This window comes from Spea bombifrons, chromosome 9 (assembly GCF_027358695.1).
Source record: "Spea bombifrons isolate aSpeBom1 chromosome 9, aSpeBom1.2.pri, whole genome shotgun sequence".
In the NCBI taxonomy this organism is placed as follows: domain Eukaryota; kingdom Metazoa; phylum Chordata; class Amphibia; order Anura; family Pelobatidae; genus Spea; species Spea bombifrons.
The window spans coordinates 3327951-3347081 of NC_071095.1; the positions used below are offsets into that span (position 1 = coordinate 3327951).

The 19131-nt window shown below is 40.4% G+C and overlaps 1 protein-coding gene across 1 annotated transcript in view; it reads left to right on the top strand.

Annotated features, from left to right (window-relative positions):
* Positions 1 to 805: 805 nt before the first annotated feature.
* Positions 806 to 19131, top strand: part of AKT1 (AKT serine/threonine kinase 1) — a 46075-nt gene continuing 27749 nt past the window's right edge. The window contains exons 1-2 of the mRNA XM_053475581.1: positions 806 to 1415; positions 6795 to 6908. Of these exons, the coding sequence (XP_053331556.1) occupies positions 6863 to 6908 (46 nt within the window). The 5' untranslated portion in view covers positions 806 to 1415; positions 6795 to 6862. The remainder of the gene's footprint in view (positions 1416 to 6794; positions 6909 to 19131) is intronic.

Consider the following 19131-nt stretch of genomic DNA (forward strand, 5'->3'; position numbering starts at 1 on the left):
ATGCACAGGAATCTAATCTACTTTAATACATTTAATTTTAATTCTCTTTTTTTAAATCTGTTTTAAAGATAACCCGTGGTGGGCACGTTGGATTCGTAAATCCTGTGTATATAAGATTTATTTACATCTGTAAAAGCAAAGTTTGCGTGGTTGGTGAGGACTATCGGACTTGGCTCCATATATACACACCTCGACCCCGAGTTTTATAATATTTGCCCTAATCTCCGGATTACGTGGCAGATTCTCAGGGTCACCGAGTATTCTACACCGCCGTGATCATATAGAAGACTCTCAGGTGGTGCTTTTGTCTGCCAGTATGTTATGGTTGAGATCCCTGCTTGAATTCAGGTGACTCAAGTAAGTTAAAGAATGACAAGCCAAGTTTTCCATGAGGACTGTTGTTAAGCCATTCGGGCAACACATTTGACTTGTCGCTGCATAGAATCTTCATTATGGGCTATTAAAGGGTTAATATCTCAGGGTCACCTCATTTATTAAGTTTCCAGGTATAGAGTATAGACATGCATGGGATTTTGCTTTGGTGTAATTGATGAATTATTGTTTTCTATAGCGCCATCATATTCCACAGCGCTGTACAATGGCTATTTAATGCATGGCCAGCAATCTAGGCGCATTAAGTAAAGTGTATAGTAATAATAATTCTTACGATTGGGAGCTTGTGCTGCAGCGCAGGGGTTAAAGCTCACCTGGCTGCCTGGCAGTCACCCACGTGACTCCTCCCTTCCTCGCTGAGCGGGGAAGCCGCGGGCGGTAGGACCCAGCGGCGATCCGTAGAGGAGAGGCACAGAGGGAGACACATAGACAGAGAGGAGGCTGGAGAAAGGAAGAGGAGGCAGGAGGAGGATCGCAGAGTGTGCAGCCAGGGGAGGAAGAGGCATCATACACTGTGCAGCCAGGGGAGGAAGAGACGGCCGCAGAGCAGCTCATCCAACTCCCGGAGAGGATGATCCAGGGCTGAAGGAGGAGGAGGAAGAAGACGGCAGATCGGAGGCAAGCAGCAGCCCAGAGTGACAGCAAGGTGACTACTACTACTACTACTACCATACTACAGCAACAGCAACAGCAGCAGCAGCAGCAGCAGCAGCCACCGGATCCTCCCATCCCTCCATGCAATCAATGGGCTGAATCTGCAAAGGCTACAAGCAACAGCAGCCCTATCCTTCCTCCTCCTCCCACCCTCTCCCCCTCTCTCCCTCTCCCCCTCTCTCCCTCTCTGTCTGCTCTCCTTTCCTCCTCCCCCTCCCTCCTTCCTTCTTTTCCTCTCCCTTCCCTCTCCTGCTCCCCTCGGTGATGGTTTAGGCTTCATCTGGCTGCAATCCACCAGTAGGCCTCAAGCCCCTGTGACTGCTCTCCTCCTCCTCCAGGCTCAGCTCACTTTTACCTCTTGAATACATGTAAGTGAACCCCAACCCCACCCCAACCTTCTTATTTTATCATCACCTCCACCTCCCCTGTGGGGGGGTCAGACATGCACCCCCTGATCCAGCCCTCACACCCTATATTGGATTATGGGGGGGCTTGCAATGCACATTCCCCCTGCTCTACCACAAAAATTGGGCCAAACTGTATCAGCTATGGGGGGAAAAGAGTGCAAAATGAACAAGCCCTGCTGTTAATGCATTGCAGGGGAGGGGGGATGCATTTAATGATGCGCAGACACAATCCATCCCATCCCTGCATGCATGCATGTCACAGAAGCAGCATCCCTCCTCGTCCATGCGCTCCGCATGCACCCGTTGGGTATCCGCAGCCTCCTCTGTGTCATGCAGGGTACATTCATTCTGGCTTTTACTCCTTTCCAGGGAAGGGCTGTGGCTGAAACCCGCAGCTGATCAGCGGGGAAATAACAGTGTTCTATTTTGCAACATCTCAAGAATTTATTTACAAATCTGTATATATTTATAGCTACATTAGTTGCCGTGTTTATTATTTTTCTTCCGGCTCCAAAACATCAGGATAACGTGTAGATCCCGTTAATCTTTCCTGCTAGTGACAGGAGGACCGTGGCAGACACATGCTTAAATATTTTATTTATCCCCAGTGTTATGGGGAGAAATAAATATATATATATATATATATATATATATATATATATATATATATATATATATATATATATATTTATTTTCCGTCGTTGGATATTTATATATGCTGGATATAATGAGGGGGGAAAAAATAAGCTTATATTTGTAGTAATTGTATATTTTTTATTTTTTGTGTGTAGATAAAATGCTATTATGCTCCACCTTAATCCCCCTTCCTCTATATAATAATAAAAAAAATGCCCACTTCCTGCACGCTTTAATGAGTGCGGCTGCGTTGGCTCCGTAGTGACAGCCGCGTTGTGACCGAGTCACCGGCTGCAGGGTAGTGTTGCACCTGGTACCCAGGATGCTAAGAACATAGGAGAATCCCAAAAAGAACATAAATTTGGGAATAAAAAATAAAATAAAAATAAGACAAAGAGGTGGGGGGAAAAAAAAGTGTGTGGTATTTGGCGTGTTCCTATGGCAACCAAGTGCTGCATTTAACTCGTAGGTTACCTGTGGGTATTGAACACATGATGTGTTTCTAATACAGTGTTCAGATGCACCCGCTATTTTTTTTTCTTTATTTTATTTAAATTATTTATTTTATTACATGCATGACAGGGGTGAGAAGTCAAACTAAATTAAGGCTGACATGTTGGGTTATTAAGTCTGCAAAAGTTGACTCGTAATTAGCGTTGTCCCGATTGTAAATTCTATAAGAATTATTATTTTATTTTTTTGTGTGTGAGGAATGGATCATGAGCACAAGCTGCTGTTCTACTTACTGAATTTAGCACTTTTGTAACCGGTTTCTATGATTCTTAGTAATGCTGGATGCCGAGATCCTTCCTAGAAATAAATATTACCAATCAATAGAAATGATGCACCGGAAACATTTATTTGCCATGTGACACAAAAGCAGGCAGGCTGTTACCATGGAAACCGAAAAACTTCTTAAAACGTATTGGTTGGTAGAGGATGTACATTACATGTACATCACATATAAGATGGGGGGGGTTATTTCCTATAGGAAGTCCACTGTGCTGGTGACCATTAGGTCTTCTGATGGCAATGGAATTCCTCGTGAGAATTAACCCTTTAATATTATGAAGGCTGTAAGCACGCAAGCGAAGCCCCCCTTTACCCAACGTATAGGTTCGTCTTAGTCTATCATTTCTAGTTTTCTCAGATCCTTACAATTTGGGACTGTAAGAAGCGCTGCGGGGATGTTAGCGCTATACAAATAAACGATAATAAAAAGGCAGAGTGTATCAATACACTCAAATATGCCCGTTTCTATTTCTTAAACATTCTCTTAGCGTTTCAACAGGTTTAATTCTTTTCCTGCACAAATTAATTCAAATTTTCCTTTAATTCCATTTTTTTTTTTCTCATCTCTCAACTTTTATTTTTTTGAGCTGTCCTTGAAACTTTCCTTTTTCTTCCTTCAGGCCTAAAAACAGAACGTAGTGAAGTAAGGAGTGACTAATCTGACAAGTATTTACTCGGTTAAAATAGAAGATTAAATATGCTCTCTGAATTTGCTTTGACTTAATAGCTGTAACCGTCATAACTTTTCATTCAAACTGAAAACAGAACGCGTAATTGCAGGTTGTTCCAGCTGTCATTTATATATTTCTTTTGTATGTAACGCACGCTACGGAAAATGGATATTCCACTGGCTCTAGAGCGATTGCCCCAATGGTTTAACCATGAACTGTCAACTTACCCCCCCCTTTTTTGCAGGAGAAGCTCCCTGGATTTGCCCCGTTCATAATAGTCGACCAACCTACCTTTCTGCCGTAAGAAAGTATACTTCTCGACTATATCAAAAACCGCTATAAACCAATGGCCAAAACGGCGGCCACTGGAAGACTAAAATGTGTTTATTTACAAGTTATTGAGACACCGAATAATTTCACTTCCCCCTCTTGTTTTGTTAGACGTTCAAGCCTCGCGAGCTCAGTTTGTAGAATATTCAGCCCTGTCCTGTCATCCTTGCAAGCCTGAATTTTAGTGACCTCGGGGTAAAAAAAAAATGTTAATTTCTACAGCCTTGGGGGTCCTGGGTGTAAGACCCCTGTACAGTTAATGGGAAGAATGACCGGTGAATCTTTTTCTGTGGAATAAAGTTGATTTTTCTTTTTTGATCGGTGTTTTTTTATTCTTTAAAATATTTCCAAGAACAATAAAAGTAATGGTATATACGTTGCCTTAGAAGGTATCTGGTACTGGACGTTGCGCCGTATCCCAAAAGGGTTTATAACGGGACAGGTCGTCACGCCACGCTCTGACTCGCCAATCTCTCCATGATAAGTCGACCCGCACCAAAATAAATTTAAAGCAATGAGGTCATAACACCAAAGGAAGTGATTGGTTTGGTGAGAGTGAACGCGAAACGAAAAGTCGATGCAATAACGAGCTAATGATCGTTTGCCGGAACGTAGGATGGCGGGGCCTTTGAGAAAAGATAGTTAATGGTGAACGTACTCCTTCATGGTCATTGCCTTTAGTAAATAGCCCCTGACACTTTGGTCCCTTATTAATTTCTTATTAATTAACGTTGGCACACTCATGGATTTTGGACGTGTTTTTAACGTTCAGTGTAGACAAGGCCGTAAAACCCTCGCTCATCGTATTTTACTCTTGGCTCGGTATCCAAACGCGGATAAGCCAGGCCAATATTCAGCGTATTTTAGTGACTTTCCACAGCGTTTCTGGTTTTCCTGTGTCCGGTTATGTTTCCATTCCAATTTGTGTAGAACCTGCTCGGTTGCAAGTCTGTTGTTGACCTTGGTAGATGTCTCTGCTGAGTTGGTTCCCCAACTCTGCTCCTTAAGGCCGCTTCTCTTTCCGGGATATCCACAGAAGTATCCAGGCTTCTGACTAAAGGGAGAGTCTGCAGAAGAGTCCTTGACTTCCCTATATGTCACGAAAGTCCATCTCCAACGAGCTGTCCCAGTAGGAACATCTTGACCGGTCCTGTATAATGTATAGTTAAAGCAGTGAGAATTCTTCAGACTCCTCATCTACTAAATTCCACATTAAACAGGGCCAGTTCAGCCCCTTTTGCTAAAGAAACTTGCCAGTGTTGGCCCTTCATAATAAGTTGTGAGGGAGCTGAAACCACAACTCTCTCCCTTTAGTGAATTATCCCTAAATGCCATCAAGCTACCTGTGTTGATGTGGAGATCCCCCAGCAAACTGTGCTGTTGGGTTCCCTGCTTTAGAACCCCCCTCGGGGGGCTGGGTGATGAGGCTGGATTTTTATACAGAGGGTCAATTTACAGAGGCTCTTGCCCCAACTTTTCTATGCCTCTTTGATGGAGCGTTAAGTGCTTGTTCACACGTGCAGATACCCAGCGCTCCAGGCCGACGTTCATTGATGTTAAAAAGTCCGCCAAGATACTAGTAACGGAGCCGGGTGGCTGTCTATTACATGGGGGAGTGAAGCAATCAGGGGGTGCTTCACTCGACCCCGAAAGTAAAAAAAAAAAAAAAAAAAAAAAAAAGTATTAAAGGTCTCTTTGTCATAATCCTCGTCGTGTTGCCCAAGCGGTTCTACACTATGAACTTGGTCTGTGTTGTTGTATTTATTGTTTAAAATTTATTGTGTCATTTTGCCCCCACATCAGCGTTACGGCATTAAAAGTGCCTCCGCGTGTATTAGCTTTTCTGTTAAGATTCCGTTTTGTAATATTTTTCATAACAAAAGAATGTCAGCTGCTGTCGAGCTCATTAAATCAGTGTTACCGGAGTTCGTGTACACCTGGGGTTGCTTCTGACAGGGCCAGCGGGTACTTAGGAAACAAAAGCTAATAACGTCAGGTATGCGGCATTCGACATTGGAGATCGCTGTGACGGAAAAAAGAAGTTATGAAGCATAGAGACGCCGCGTGGTAATGGAGCGCACATGGGTGCGTTTGTTAAAGAGAGGCTTACAGGTTAACGTCACAAACTTTTAGTAGCCATTAAGTAAGACGAGCCCCGTTGACGTGTCTCCTCCAAGAAGACCTCAATTGGCCGTCAATTCAGCTACGCATCCTACGGCACCAGCTCAGCCCTTCTTCTTTGGACCTTTGATTTTATTTCATCTATAGGTCAGGTTATTTTCTGTAAGGTTATGATGTCGTCGATTCTGAACGCATGAGGATAGACACTTCTTTAGGTGACAGCCGGTTGGATTGTCGGCCTTGGAAATGCACATGACCCCTTATCATGGTTTAGATCATCCAGACCCTAAAACATTAGGGCATTGTCGACTCTAATTGCTATAAGGGAGCCTCGCATGCCATATATCCGGAGACATAAGAAACCCGACGCTTTGTGTGCGATATTTGCTTGCGTTTTTTTTAAATTTTAATGAATTACATGTCAATTCTAACAAGTACGTCGATTTTTTTTTTTAGATCTCACGTTCTTCGCCTTCTTATGATTTCCCGTTACGAGAGTACCTATTATTTTTTTTATTTATATTGCACCATCGTATTCCGCAGCGCTGTAGAACGGGGAACATATGGGGTATAGACAACTGTTGGGGGAAAAAAGAACAGTGCTTGGATAAAGTATTTGCGAAAACGGCGAGGTGTCGCGATGCCTCGGGTCAATGAAAGTCAGGGGTCTTCAGTGCAGAAATCCGGTCTGTTAAGTGAAAGAAATGTTTCGAAGAAAAATTTCGCGTTTGTCTTTGTTATTGTTTTGAATATTGAATGAAAACGCTGTTCTTCATTTCCTTTTTTTTAGATATATACACATAGCTTTGAAAAGAACGTCCGCGAGTCAACTGGTGGTGAAGACACGTCGCCGTCATTATGAATGAAGTAGCGATTGTGAAGGAGGGGTGGCTTCACAAACGAGGTAGGAACTCTTAGCGTTTAAAACATTTTTTTGGGGGGAAAATAATCAATTTTGGCTTCTCCTGAAGCACATTTTTGTCCTAGAAATCCACATCCTGTTTTGGGAAATAATCAAACAGTCCCTTCGATATTGGTTCCAATTATAAAGTAATTAAAGCTTATTATTAACATATTATTACATCGTATTCATTTGTGTATAAACGTAAAAAAGTTATGCATTTACTTGTCTCATACGGAACACATTTTCGTGAAAGTCTGTTGATTTAATTTAAGTGAGTTACAATCGCCATGGCAACCTGGTTGTGATGCTGGTCCACCAGAACAGTTTGTTGCCATAGAGATAAGATCACTTTCTAAACTTTGCACCAGAAGTGTCCTTATGTATGTTCTCATAAATAATTCTGTATGTTTCCACGCTCACAAGATCCGTGTCGTGACTGCCTGTGTTGACTCGGGAAATTTAGTTGATTTTGTTTGATTCGGTGTTCCGTGATGTTGTGTTCAGCATTCATGGCGTTTTCTCTTATATTGTGAATTCTGTTGGGATATTTTGTGTTTTTTTTTTATTAGTTAGTAAGTAGTTACAACCCTGCCATGAGCCATAGCTGGTTTGTCGAAAAAAAAAGGGAGGCGAGAGCAGGCTCTAAAAACTGATTCTGGTGCAAAGATTGAAAAGTTTCCTTGTTACCATAGTAACCAGCAGAGTGTTCTTGCTGATCACACCGTTCCGTCGGTTGCCGTGGTGATAAGCACTGTTTTCAAACTTTGTGCCAGAATCCGTTTTTTAGCCGTTACCCCCATCGTGTGTGTGAGATATATGAACTCCAACCTAAAAGTATGGCTTATAACCAGTGGGGGGATGTGTGATAAATTCCATGCTAACCTGTGCTGCGAAATCGCTCCAGGCAATAAGGAACACGCTATCATCTGTGTTCTGTAATCGTCACTTCTTCGATTTATTCCTGCCCCTCTAAGTAATCGGATTCCAGCAGAGCATCTCCTCGAATAATGATATGTTATCATATAACTTACATATTATTCACCGATACTGTTCACGTGGCGTAACATACATGGCTTATTCATTATACCGGTAGTTGCTGCCGGCTACACCACTGCAGTGATATTCTAGCGTTCTAATCCGGATAACTCGCCATCGAGCCGAAGGTGCCAGAGTTTAGCGGCTCCGTAGAGAGTCTCAACCAGAAAGCCTCTGCAGGGGATGTGGAAAAGCGATTAGGAGACGCTTACAATGACTCTAAAGACGCCGTCGTGGTAAAATAAATAAAATGAAGGCACCGCTTTGGCGAGAGACCCAGGCTGTCTCGGTGAAAGAGAGATCCTCCCCATCGTTCCTACGTTTTAAGTTGTAAAGATGAAACGCGTCGGGCGACTGACCCTCGTTGATTGCTACGGTGTAGTGCGGCTTATTTTTGGTGCGCTTTTAACGAGACCAAACGATTATAACGCGTCTGTCTGGGGTTTCTCTGCTGAATGGCTGCCTGACCCCGGGGCTCACCATTTATAGTGGAGGAGGTCGCTTCTTGTGTTTTTGAAGGCCATACCTTTTGTGTCCCAATTCTGCTCGCCCCGCGTGGGCTCCGTGAGCCGGCGTAACCGTTAATGCTGGAGATCCTCGTCTTCTGCTTGAATCGGTGGCTGAACTTTCTCAGTGTCGATTTCATTGGCTTTATTGTTACAGAGATCTCTGATTTACCATCGTGCTGATATTTTGCCCGGGCAGAGATATGATTTAATGCCAAGACCTGCGAAGGAGAAATGTCTTCCCTGTCTGAATGCCGTCACAGTTCTGGCTCCTGCGTGTAAGACTGCCAGAGCCAATCGGTTTCCTCCAAAGCGGAGCAGCAACCTAAAAGACAGGGATAACCTCCTTCTTGGGTTGAAGTTGATGTAAAAATATAAAAAAAAAATACATAGGTAATAGCTGGCAATTAGGAAAGCGGGGAGGTATTCGATCTGGGCCAACTCTATAGCAGGAGGGTCAGAGGTCACTGTTAGTATGAATTTGGTGGAGCAGGAACCACTGACCTCAAGGTCAAAGAAAAGCCTTAGGAGGATCGGCGGCCGGCTGCCGTACTGAGAGGCTCGGCGGCAGGTCCTGCAGCTCGGTGATAAATGTTTACACAATGGGATCTATTTCCTTACGCTGTTGGTACAAAGCCGCCTCTTTTGGGTTAGATGTTTGTTGGAGCTCATGGTCCCCGTTCTAAGGAAATGAAACCAAAAACTGGATTCTTGTAAATGCCATTAGCTTGGCCTTAACATAGAAACAGAATTTAATGACAGATCGGCCCCATTCGGCCCCCGTCTAGTCTGCCTGCTATTCCTGCGGTAAAGACTCAGACCTTAATCGGTCGTTGGTCTCGTCTTAGATTCAGGAGCCGTTTGCCTGCCACATGCATGTTGAAATCCCCTCGCTCTATCAGCCTCTACCACTTCTGATGGGAAGCTCTTCCATTTATCTACCAGTAAAATAAAACCTCATTAGTTATTTATTAGGTCTTTATTTTGGGATCCGAGAATGCAAGCGCTCGACAAAAGCTTAATTGATGACATGAAGGGAATCTACGCATTTCGCGCTCGCTCACAGCTTTTTTCCGTCTCTGTAAGCAGACTGAAGGAACACGCTTGTGTTTATCGTTCAGTCCTTCCTCCAGCCTGCGCTTACGTTTTGTGCTGGAGAAGGGGGACATCCGGTGGGTTTGTGCGTTTTGCATTTTGAGGACCATATTCGTAGAATTTTCACAGAATCGAGATGGGGAAGTTGAACTAACCTCACACTTCCCATGCTCCCTGCCCCCGCTGGCTGACGGCAGGCGGATGACAGATACTATTATTAAGCAATGCTTTCTTTTGAGTTTCAGGAATGTACCTGATATTTGTAATTCTTCTTCCCCATTTTCTTATTATTTATTTATGTATATTTGTTTTTTTAGATGTTCTTCTAGACGTTCTTTGTCCAAAGATTATTCATAGAATTAAATTATTATAAAATTGAATTATTAATACATTAAATATTATGGCAGTGCTTGCTGAGATGGGGTTACAGGGTGATCGTGTTTGAGCAGTGAAGTTTCCAAATTTGTCTTAAGTATAATAATGTTCGTGGGGCGCTCACATATTGTGCTGTGCCGCACAGTGTATATAACTGATCTCATGGCGCTATATAAAACATTAAATAATAATCTAATAATCATAACTGACTAAATGAGTGTGCTTTTAATTATCTGGAATTTTGTTATTACTTTATAACCCCCTTATAGTTTTAATCTCAGCGTATAATATATATTTTTATTATTATTATTATTTATTATTATTATTATTATTAAGGATCGGACGTTTAGAATTAAGTGCCTTTTAGGGTTCTAGGAAGTTTGTAAAATGAAAAAGTTCACTTTTTTTTGGTGTAATATTTACAATAGAAAATGTATTTGAGAATGAAGTCTTGTCTCATTCATGAAACTTTATAGTACTTCGCATTCTTTTACTCGTCAATGGCTTCTGTTCCTGCTCTTCAGCTTGGAGTGTCTTAATGAAGTGACTCCGGAGCAGCGGCGGCCAATAAGAAGCTCTCCTGTAGATATACAACTCCCATGACGCCCGGTTTGCTTCTCTGCTGCAGCCGTAGATTGTGTATTTCCTATAAGAACCGGGGAGATATGTGCTGATTAGCCGAACTTGTCAAAGTTAACAATAAACAGGAGGCAAGTTTTATTTCCAAGGAGAAGCAAAGAGGTCATAGAATAAAACTTAGAGGGCTTAGACGTAATGTAAGGAAGTTTTACTTTCTTGAGAGAGTAGTAGATGAATGGAACAGTCTCCCAGCAGAAGTAATGGAGGCAAATACAGTGAATGAATTTTAACATGCATGAGATAGCCAGTTATCCTCACTAATGGGACCTTACCAAGGACTGATACTGGTTTGAATGCCTTATATCAGGAAAAATGGGCAGAAGAGGTGAGCCGAACCGTGCCATCAAATTCTATGGTTCTATGTTTGTTGTTTTGTAACCAAAAGCAACATTCGAAACATTGTTCCTGGTACTGTTGAATGCCCAAGCCCTTCCTAGAAATAATTATTTAATGAAATATGGCATGTTTACATTTTTAGCTGGAAACACTTAATTTTAATGTGACACAAACGCAAGCATTGATAGGCTGTTGCCATAGAAACTGAGGGGATCTGATGAAACCTTCAGATGAGAGAATACAATGATAGATCTGATAAGGTTTATTTGTGTAACTGAGAGCGATTAATTATCCTAGTGGCATGGCAGCTTTAAGAATAGTGACAAATACACCGCTTAAAAGTACCTAAAAGTTTAAAAAGTGTATGTATGTGTATATATATGTATGTGTGTGTGTGTATATATCAAATAACAGATGGAATAAGTATCTTGGGATAATACCTTTTTTATTGGACTAACAGAATTTTGGAATGACAAGCTTTCGGGAGCTCTTCTCCCTTTCTCAAGTCTAAAACATTTCTGAGCAAAACGACACACAGAATTCAAAGTTGTGTGGCAGGGGGGGGGGCTTACTACCCAGATCTGATAAGGAAGGGTGAGATGTTGTAAAAGTATGTGTCCCTCCAGAGGGTCATAAATGTGGGGAATTTTGAGGGGGTTTTTTAGTACTGCTGAAGATAAATTGACAAAACAAAAAAAAAACAAACAAAAAAAAACCATAAGATGCTAGTGCTCACATACAGGGAATAGGAATGCAGTGATGAATATAGGGATGGGAATGTATATGTCTACACATGTTATCATATATACAGGTACATATAGATGAACATGGTGCACTTAAAACTACAGTACATATAGCAGGTGGGGGGGTTATGTAAAACCTGTGTAGTGGGACAGGAAACCCAAATCGGCATTGAGTCCTCTATTCTTGCTGTTGAATAGTTGAATCATTCTGACTTCAAATGTTTGTCTTTCTTTGGTATTACGGAAGTCCCCTTTCAGTACTTTGATTATTAGGTGCTTGATAGAATGGTCATTTTGGGTGAAGTGGTGTCCCACAGGGGTGCGGTAGGAATTTTCCTTGTGGTGTGTAATGGAATGTCTGTGCATGTTCATTCTGCCATTTAATTGCTGGCTGGTTTCTCCAATGTAGCATCCTAGGTCACTTTTAGTGCATTGTATCATATACACTACATTGCTAGCTGTGCAGGTATATGATCCTTTAATACTGTAGGTCTTGCTGTTGTGGGTGGCTATGTTGTCTGCGCATATATGTTGGCACAGTTTGCAGCGGGGCCTTTTGCACGGTGTGGTCCCTTTTTCTTTATTCATTCTGTCAGTGGGTAGTATATATATAATATATATATATATAATATATATATATATATATATATATATATATATATATATATATATATAATATATATATATATATATATATATATATATATAATTGCATGTGTGTTCTGCAATAAAGACTTTCTTCTTGACATACTGTAAAGATGTTAATGTGAGCCCCTATAGATCTGAATAAATACGTGCCACACACGAATCAGTGGGTTCTGTATAAGCGTTATCCTTGTATGTATTGTCCAATACCCCCAATATTGATATTTTAACCATTCAGCACAGGTTGCTAATGCTACTGATTACTATTAAACGCAACGAACGTTAGAAATTTACCTTGCGTCTCGTCTTTTTGAAATGGGAGCACGTCCAACAGTTTTAGGCATTCTAGATTTGAAAATCCACTCGGCATAGTAATATCATAAATCAAATATGGGGAAATTATTACTATCTTTCACAATTTCTGCAGCGCTTCGTACATTCAAAGGTTCTGACAAAACTAGAACTGACAGACGAATCGATACATTAGGTAAATAATTTTATAGAGCGCTATTAGATGTACTTGCCAGTTAGAGTTGAAGCCCAAGGTGCTTTCCAAAACTAAAAGCTATACAGAAATATAGAAGAAAGTTGTGAAAGTTGGCCCTCTTTGAATTCTATGTCTTTACATATCAGGACATAATAACAATCATCTGTTCCTTAACAGGTCTGAAAATTTAGGTAAATACAACCTCAGATGACCAACAACATATGACATATCGCACCATGTCATAATTTATCCAACAAAAATAAAGCCAAAATGGAGAAGATTCAGTAGAACCACCATTAGCAGCAATAACCAGAAGTAATATTTTCTGTGTGACTTTATCAGTCTCTCACATTGTTTTTGGGGGAATTCTGGCCCACTCTTCTACAAGGTTCGGTAAATTGAGATTTGCAGGCATTTGTTTATGCACAGCTCTCTTCAGGCCCCACCACAGCATTTCAATCCGGTTGAGGACTGGACTGGGCCATTGCAATACCTTTGATTCTTTTCCAGCCATTCTGTTGTAAACTTGCTGGTGTGCTTGGGATCAATGTCCTATTGCATGACCCAATTTTGGCCAAGCTTTAGCTGTTGGACAGACAACCTCACATTTGACTGGCTGCAAAACAAGTCCAAATTGTCACCCCTCCACCACCATGCTTGACACTTGGTATGTGCATTATAGCCAAACATCTCCACTTTGGTCTCGTCTGTCCATAGGACCTTGTTCCAGATGTCTTGGGGTTTGTTAAGATGCAGCTTTGCAAACGTTAGCCGTGCTGCCATGTTCTTTTTAGAGAGAAGAGGCTTTCTCCTGGTAACCCTTCCAAACGAAGTCATGAACTTTAACATGCCAACTGAGGCCCGTAGAGTCTGAGGTGTAACTCTTGGGTTTTTTTTGCAGTTTCTCTGCGCGTTGTACGGTCTGACCTTGAGGTGAATGTTTTCCACTTTCGAATAATCTTTTCTCAATGTAGAATGATGGACTTAATTTGTTTAGAAAAGCCCTTATATCCCTTCCCAGATCGATGGGCAGCAACAATTGCTTCTCTAAGATCATTGCTGATGTCTTTCCTCTTTGGCATTATGAAGGCTCCAGATCAACAAACGGCTAAAACTTTAGCTTTGATAGAGTTGGTCAAACTTGCTGATGATGATGAATTAATCAAGGGCATTTGATACATTTGATTAGCAGCACCTGTCAGCTACTTAGCATCTTAATTCATATGGAAGCAGTAAGGGTGTACTTAGTTTTTCACACATGGCTTCTCCATTTTTACTTTATTTTTGTTGAATAAATCATGACAGGGTGTAATGTTCATCTGAGGTTGGATGTACCTGATTTTCAGACATGCTAAGGAACAGATGATTGTTGTTATATGTGTGTGTATATATACACACACACACACACACTGCTGGATTCAATTTGTTTTATATATAGCATCATTTTTTTTATTTTTTACTTTTCTATTTCACAATTTTAGCCAGAAAACATGTGTTAAAGGTCCAGGAATTTCCAATGAACCACTTCTAAGAAAATGTTTATCATGATAGCCTTCCCTCATGCTATCTGTTATCTTGTTACAGCTTCTTTTTTTGCCATAGCAACATTTCCTAGCAGCATGCAGGACACGAGGCGTGTTTTACCAGTTCGAAAACAAGTTAGATTAAAAAAAAAACAAAAAAAAAAACAATCCCACCGCTCAGAATGCTTAGACTCCTGTCAATGCATATTCTGGGATAAAATGATAGATATACTGTATATATTTTAAATGTATAGAATAGACATTATAACCCGACGCTCTGTGATGTCATCGTCCAGCACTATTGTTTAATAAATGCAAAGACAAGGTGAATCTAGCAATGTCATGTACTGTGGAGGTGGGCATGTCTTTATTCATAAATTTAGTTTTATGGATTTTATTTTGGTTTTTAAACCCAATACCATCAGCGCTTGATGTATAGCTTATCAAATATGTACATATACTACTAGAACCATTTTTAGGATATTAATGTTTTTGAGCGCTGGTAGACCAGTAGCTGCAACATCTTTTTGAACTGCAATACCAACTTTCTCCATACGTAATCAAACATTTGTTTATGTTTTCAAAAATACTAATTTTTAGTATTTTTGCGTACAGGATTAAAAGGATCTGATGTTATAGATCCTGCAATATATGTTGCTTTACTTACACCCAGGCTTGCCAGTTGTTCCAATCACCCACTTGAAAGACCACCCACTTACACAGAGGCATCTCACATTAAAAATGCCACCCACAAGTTACGGCCCGTTGTTTCTTTTTCTTTGTAGAATGAACCTCTTAGTATGATATACTATGAGCTCGGAAGGTGAATTTAATTGAGTCATTTCCAAAATATTTTTGACATTTCAGGTATTGTCACCATTTATTACAAGAATACTTTAAATAGAGTCACAGTTTAGCTGTTGCTATTTTTTACCATAGATTCAGGTCCGCACATGTTCCCCATTGCCGAGTTCTGAATAATTAATATTCAAAGGTATAGGGGAACTTTAGTCCTGACATCATTCTTTTATTTTGCAGTGGGCATGCTTTATTTCTCGTCTAAATTGGCATGTCCAACAGCACATGCGCAGCCCGCCCATGAATGTACGTTTCCTGGTTTAGTAGAAGTAGTCGGGGAAGAAAAAAACATGAGAAAAGTCTCAGGAAAAAAAGGCATGCTATCATTTGTGTGCAATAAAAAACAATGGTGCAGGGTGGGGGGTTGTATTGTTTAGTCTTGAATAGCAATACAACTCCTAATTAATTCACTTTTTTGGGCAGGGGGTGCTGGATCGCCAGAACTCATAGCCTGAATGGTACAACCCCTCTCTCCCTCTTTGGCACCCTATAAAACTATTATATCTTTTTCTATATTATTTTTTTATCACGACCATATTTCATGGAAAATAGTTGACTTAGCTCTGATTTAAATAAGTTTGGCAATTATAAATGTTAACTTTTACAGTGTAAGGGTAACGCTTGAAGGCCACAAATGTTACCAACAAGACCAACAAACATTGTTTCTTCTAGGACACGGGTGTCCAACCTGCGGCCCTCCAGATGCTGCAGGACTACATCTCCCATACTCTTCAGCCAGCCCCTTAGCTGAAGGGAGCATTATGGGAGATGTAGTCCTGCAACAGCTGGAGGGCCGCAGGTTGGACACCCCTGTTCTAGGAGAACCTTTACCGCAGCCCATAGGTGCTTTCTAGTTCTTCTTGGTGTTGGGATTTCAGTTTGGTTGTACGGATGAGCTTTGATGTTCTACAAGTGAAGGAACTCTTATGGTAGATTTCCACTGTTGAAGTAGAATGACGAGCTAGAGCGTCTTCTAAATCCAGTAACTTTTGCCCTTAAATCAAAGTGATCAAAGCTGAGGATTTTGGAAATGTTGGGTCAACGTACAGAAGAGAGAGTCAAAATTCTAAAAATACATGCAAGAACTGCAACCATTGTTCTTAGACAACCCGCATGAGTAACTAAAGTCAACCATTTTTTAATTTCTGAATATGTTATCTTTTCTTTTTTTGTTTGTTTAGTACGCTTGATGTAGATCGATAATACATCCAAAGTACGTCGAAAACATATGTTTTTCCCTCGCAGATAAACTCGGTGTCATCACAATCGTCATTTTTACTGTTATGGTTCAGTCTTACGAGTAACGTTTTCTGATGGAGTCCCAGCATCTCCGCTATTAAACGAAAAACGGCTTTCAAAGTCTTATCGTTCCGAGGGCTGTCTGGATCTGAAGCAAAGCTCAACATATGCAAGACAAACTACAATTTAGTTTTACAATTGTCGTTCGGGACTTTGCGATTTATTTGTTGATAGTTCCTTAATGATGTTGCTTTCAGAGCCACAGTTTTGCTAAATGTTGTGTAAAAAGTAAATTGTAGCGCAGCAGATGTTGGTATTTGGATGGATGGGAGTACAATGAAGGGACAGCGACAGTCATCTCCGTCAGCTGTCTCGAGTCTCTGCAGGCCTGCTGTGTGGTTACTTTGGTGTGTAAAAACAGCTTGTTCTGCAACTGGGAATTTTGGCATAGCTTTTGGCACTGTGCCGCTTGTTTAACACTAATTCTTTTATCGAGCTTTGGGAATAAAAAAAAAAAAAAAAAAAAAAAACAATAATAATACTTAAAGGAATTTTTTGTTTTTTCAAAATTTCTGGAGACAGAAAAAAAAAGGACAGAAATTGTGTCTTTTATCCCATTTAAAAAAAAATAAAAAAAATAAACTTAAATCACACTGTAGAAAACTGATCATAAAAATGTAATGGACATGATATGTTTCCAAAGTTTTGCATCATAATTCTAAAGAGAATTTTTAAAACCTTATAGGTTTAATGTTTTTTAGTATATTCTGGGTTTTTTTTTTTGCTAAACTATATGGACAAAAAAATGTATATTTTTTTAATGGGTGCTTTGATCCCAAAGAACTTTCCTAAATTAATAAAGCATGGAAGAAAAATATTTTTTTTCCTATTTTTTTTTTTGTTTAACTTTTTTCTAATTATTTTTAACATAAAATATTATCCATTAGGCACTTGAATTTCCTACACAGTTTTTTTTTTTTTTTTTTAATGTAACATTTATGATAATATTGTCAGAATAAAATATAACAACAAAATCAAAAGAGAGAACTTAGTTCTTTTAAATGCGCGTAACTTGTGGGTAAAATTAATGTAATAGCGGGATTTGGAGCGCACAAATGAGCTCCAACTTACATTCATGCGCTGTACCGATGATTGTCGTGGGTGACTCGGTGCTGGGTTACGTTTTTAGTTTCACTGGAGATTGGCCAATAAAAAAGAATTAACCGAATTACAATGTATTAAAGAATTGGAAGTTCTTGAACCCTTCTCTATAGTCTTGAGAGGTACTTGAAAAAAGATTTTACTTTATAAAATCCTTTTGCTCATGAGGTAAAACACTTTCTAAATAAATCATTTTACCCCCCTTCCCTCACCCCAGTAGTTTGATTATTGAGAGTTATTATTATTATTATTATTATTATTATGTGAGGGACAGAGAGTAATGCCCTCCTTCCTCACCGTTTGCACAGTACATGATGTGAGTCCCTACACCCAGACCACACATGAGGCCAGGAAAGCTGGGGGCAGATAAGATAAGTTACCCCGCAGCCATTGATGTTATCCTATCAGGAAGCCTGTTTTACTCTCTCAGGTTTGTTCATTGATGTGTTGAAGGCTCTGGCCGTGTGAGTTTCAATTAAAATAAATGTATTTTGGTGGCTTTTTACAGCATCTCTGCTGTTGCTTGGCAACCTGAAATTGAAGAATTCTGCATCCCTGCCAATCATACTCGGTAAATTAGCATATATGCAAATGAAAACCCCCTGCAATAGAAACATAGAACTTGACGGCAGATCGAACCCATTCTGCCCCCGTATAGTCTGTCCGTTTTTCTGGTTGTAAGGACTCAAACCTCAATTAGTCGTTGGTCTCGTCTTCGGGAGCCATATGCCTTTCCCATGTATGTTTAAATTCCCTCACTGTATTACACTCTACCACCTCTACTGGGAGGCTGTTCTACTTATCTACCACCCTCTCAGTAAAGTAAAACTTCAAAACCATCTAGTTGAAGCCCTTTTAGTCTAATAATAATATTAAGATATTATGGAAATTGCTAAACTGTTTGCGATATTTATATGTACGCTACAGTTCAAAAGTTCTCAGTACTCAGCTGTTTTCAAGGAAATTTCTGGCTGTAACATAATCGCAAAAAAAAGGGTTTTCTAACAATCAATTATCCTTTAACCCCTACATGTACGGGCTCAAAATGCATTGTTTTCAATGGGTTTCGGGACCGCCCATTGGATCAGCGAATGCGTGCCATTGGAACATGGGAGTGATGGGAGTGATAAAGGGCCATTGGAACACGGGAGTGATGGGAGTGATAAAGGGCCGTTGGAACACAGGAGTGATAAAGGGCCATTGGAACACAGGAGCGATGGGAGTGATAAAGGGCCATTGGAACATGGGACTGATGGGAGTGATAAAGGGCCATTTGAACACGGGAGTGATGGGAGTGATAAACGGCCATTGGAACACAGGAGTGATAAAGGGCTATTGGAGCACAGGAGTGATGGGAGTGATTAAGGGCCTCTGTACGCCTATGAAGAGATTCCATTAAAAATCAGCCGTTTCCAGTTACAATAGTAAGCTACAACATTAACCCCATCTGCGCTGGATTTCTGATCCATTTAATTTTTTTTATGGACAAATTTATTTTTCCTTTCAAGAACAAGGACATTCCTAAGTGACCCCAAACTTTTGAACAATAGTGTGTGTGCATGTGCATACATATTTGTGTGT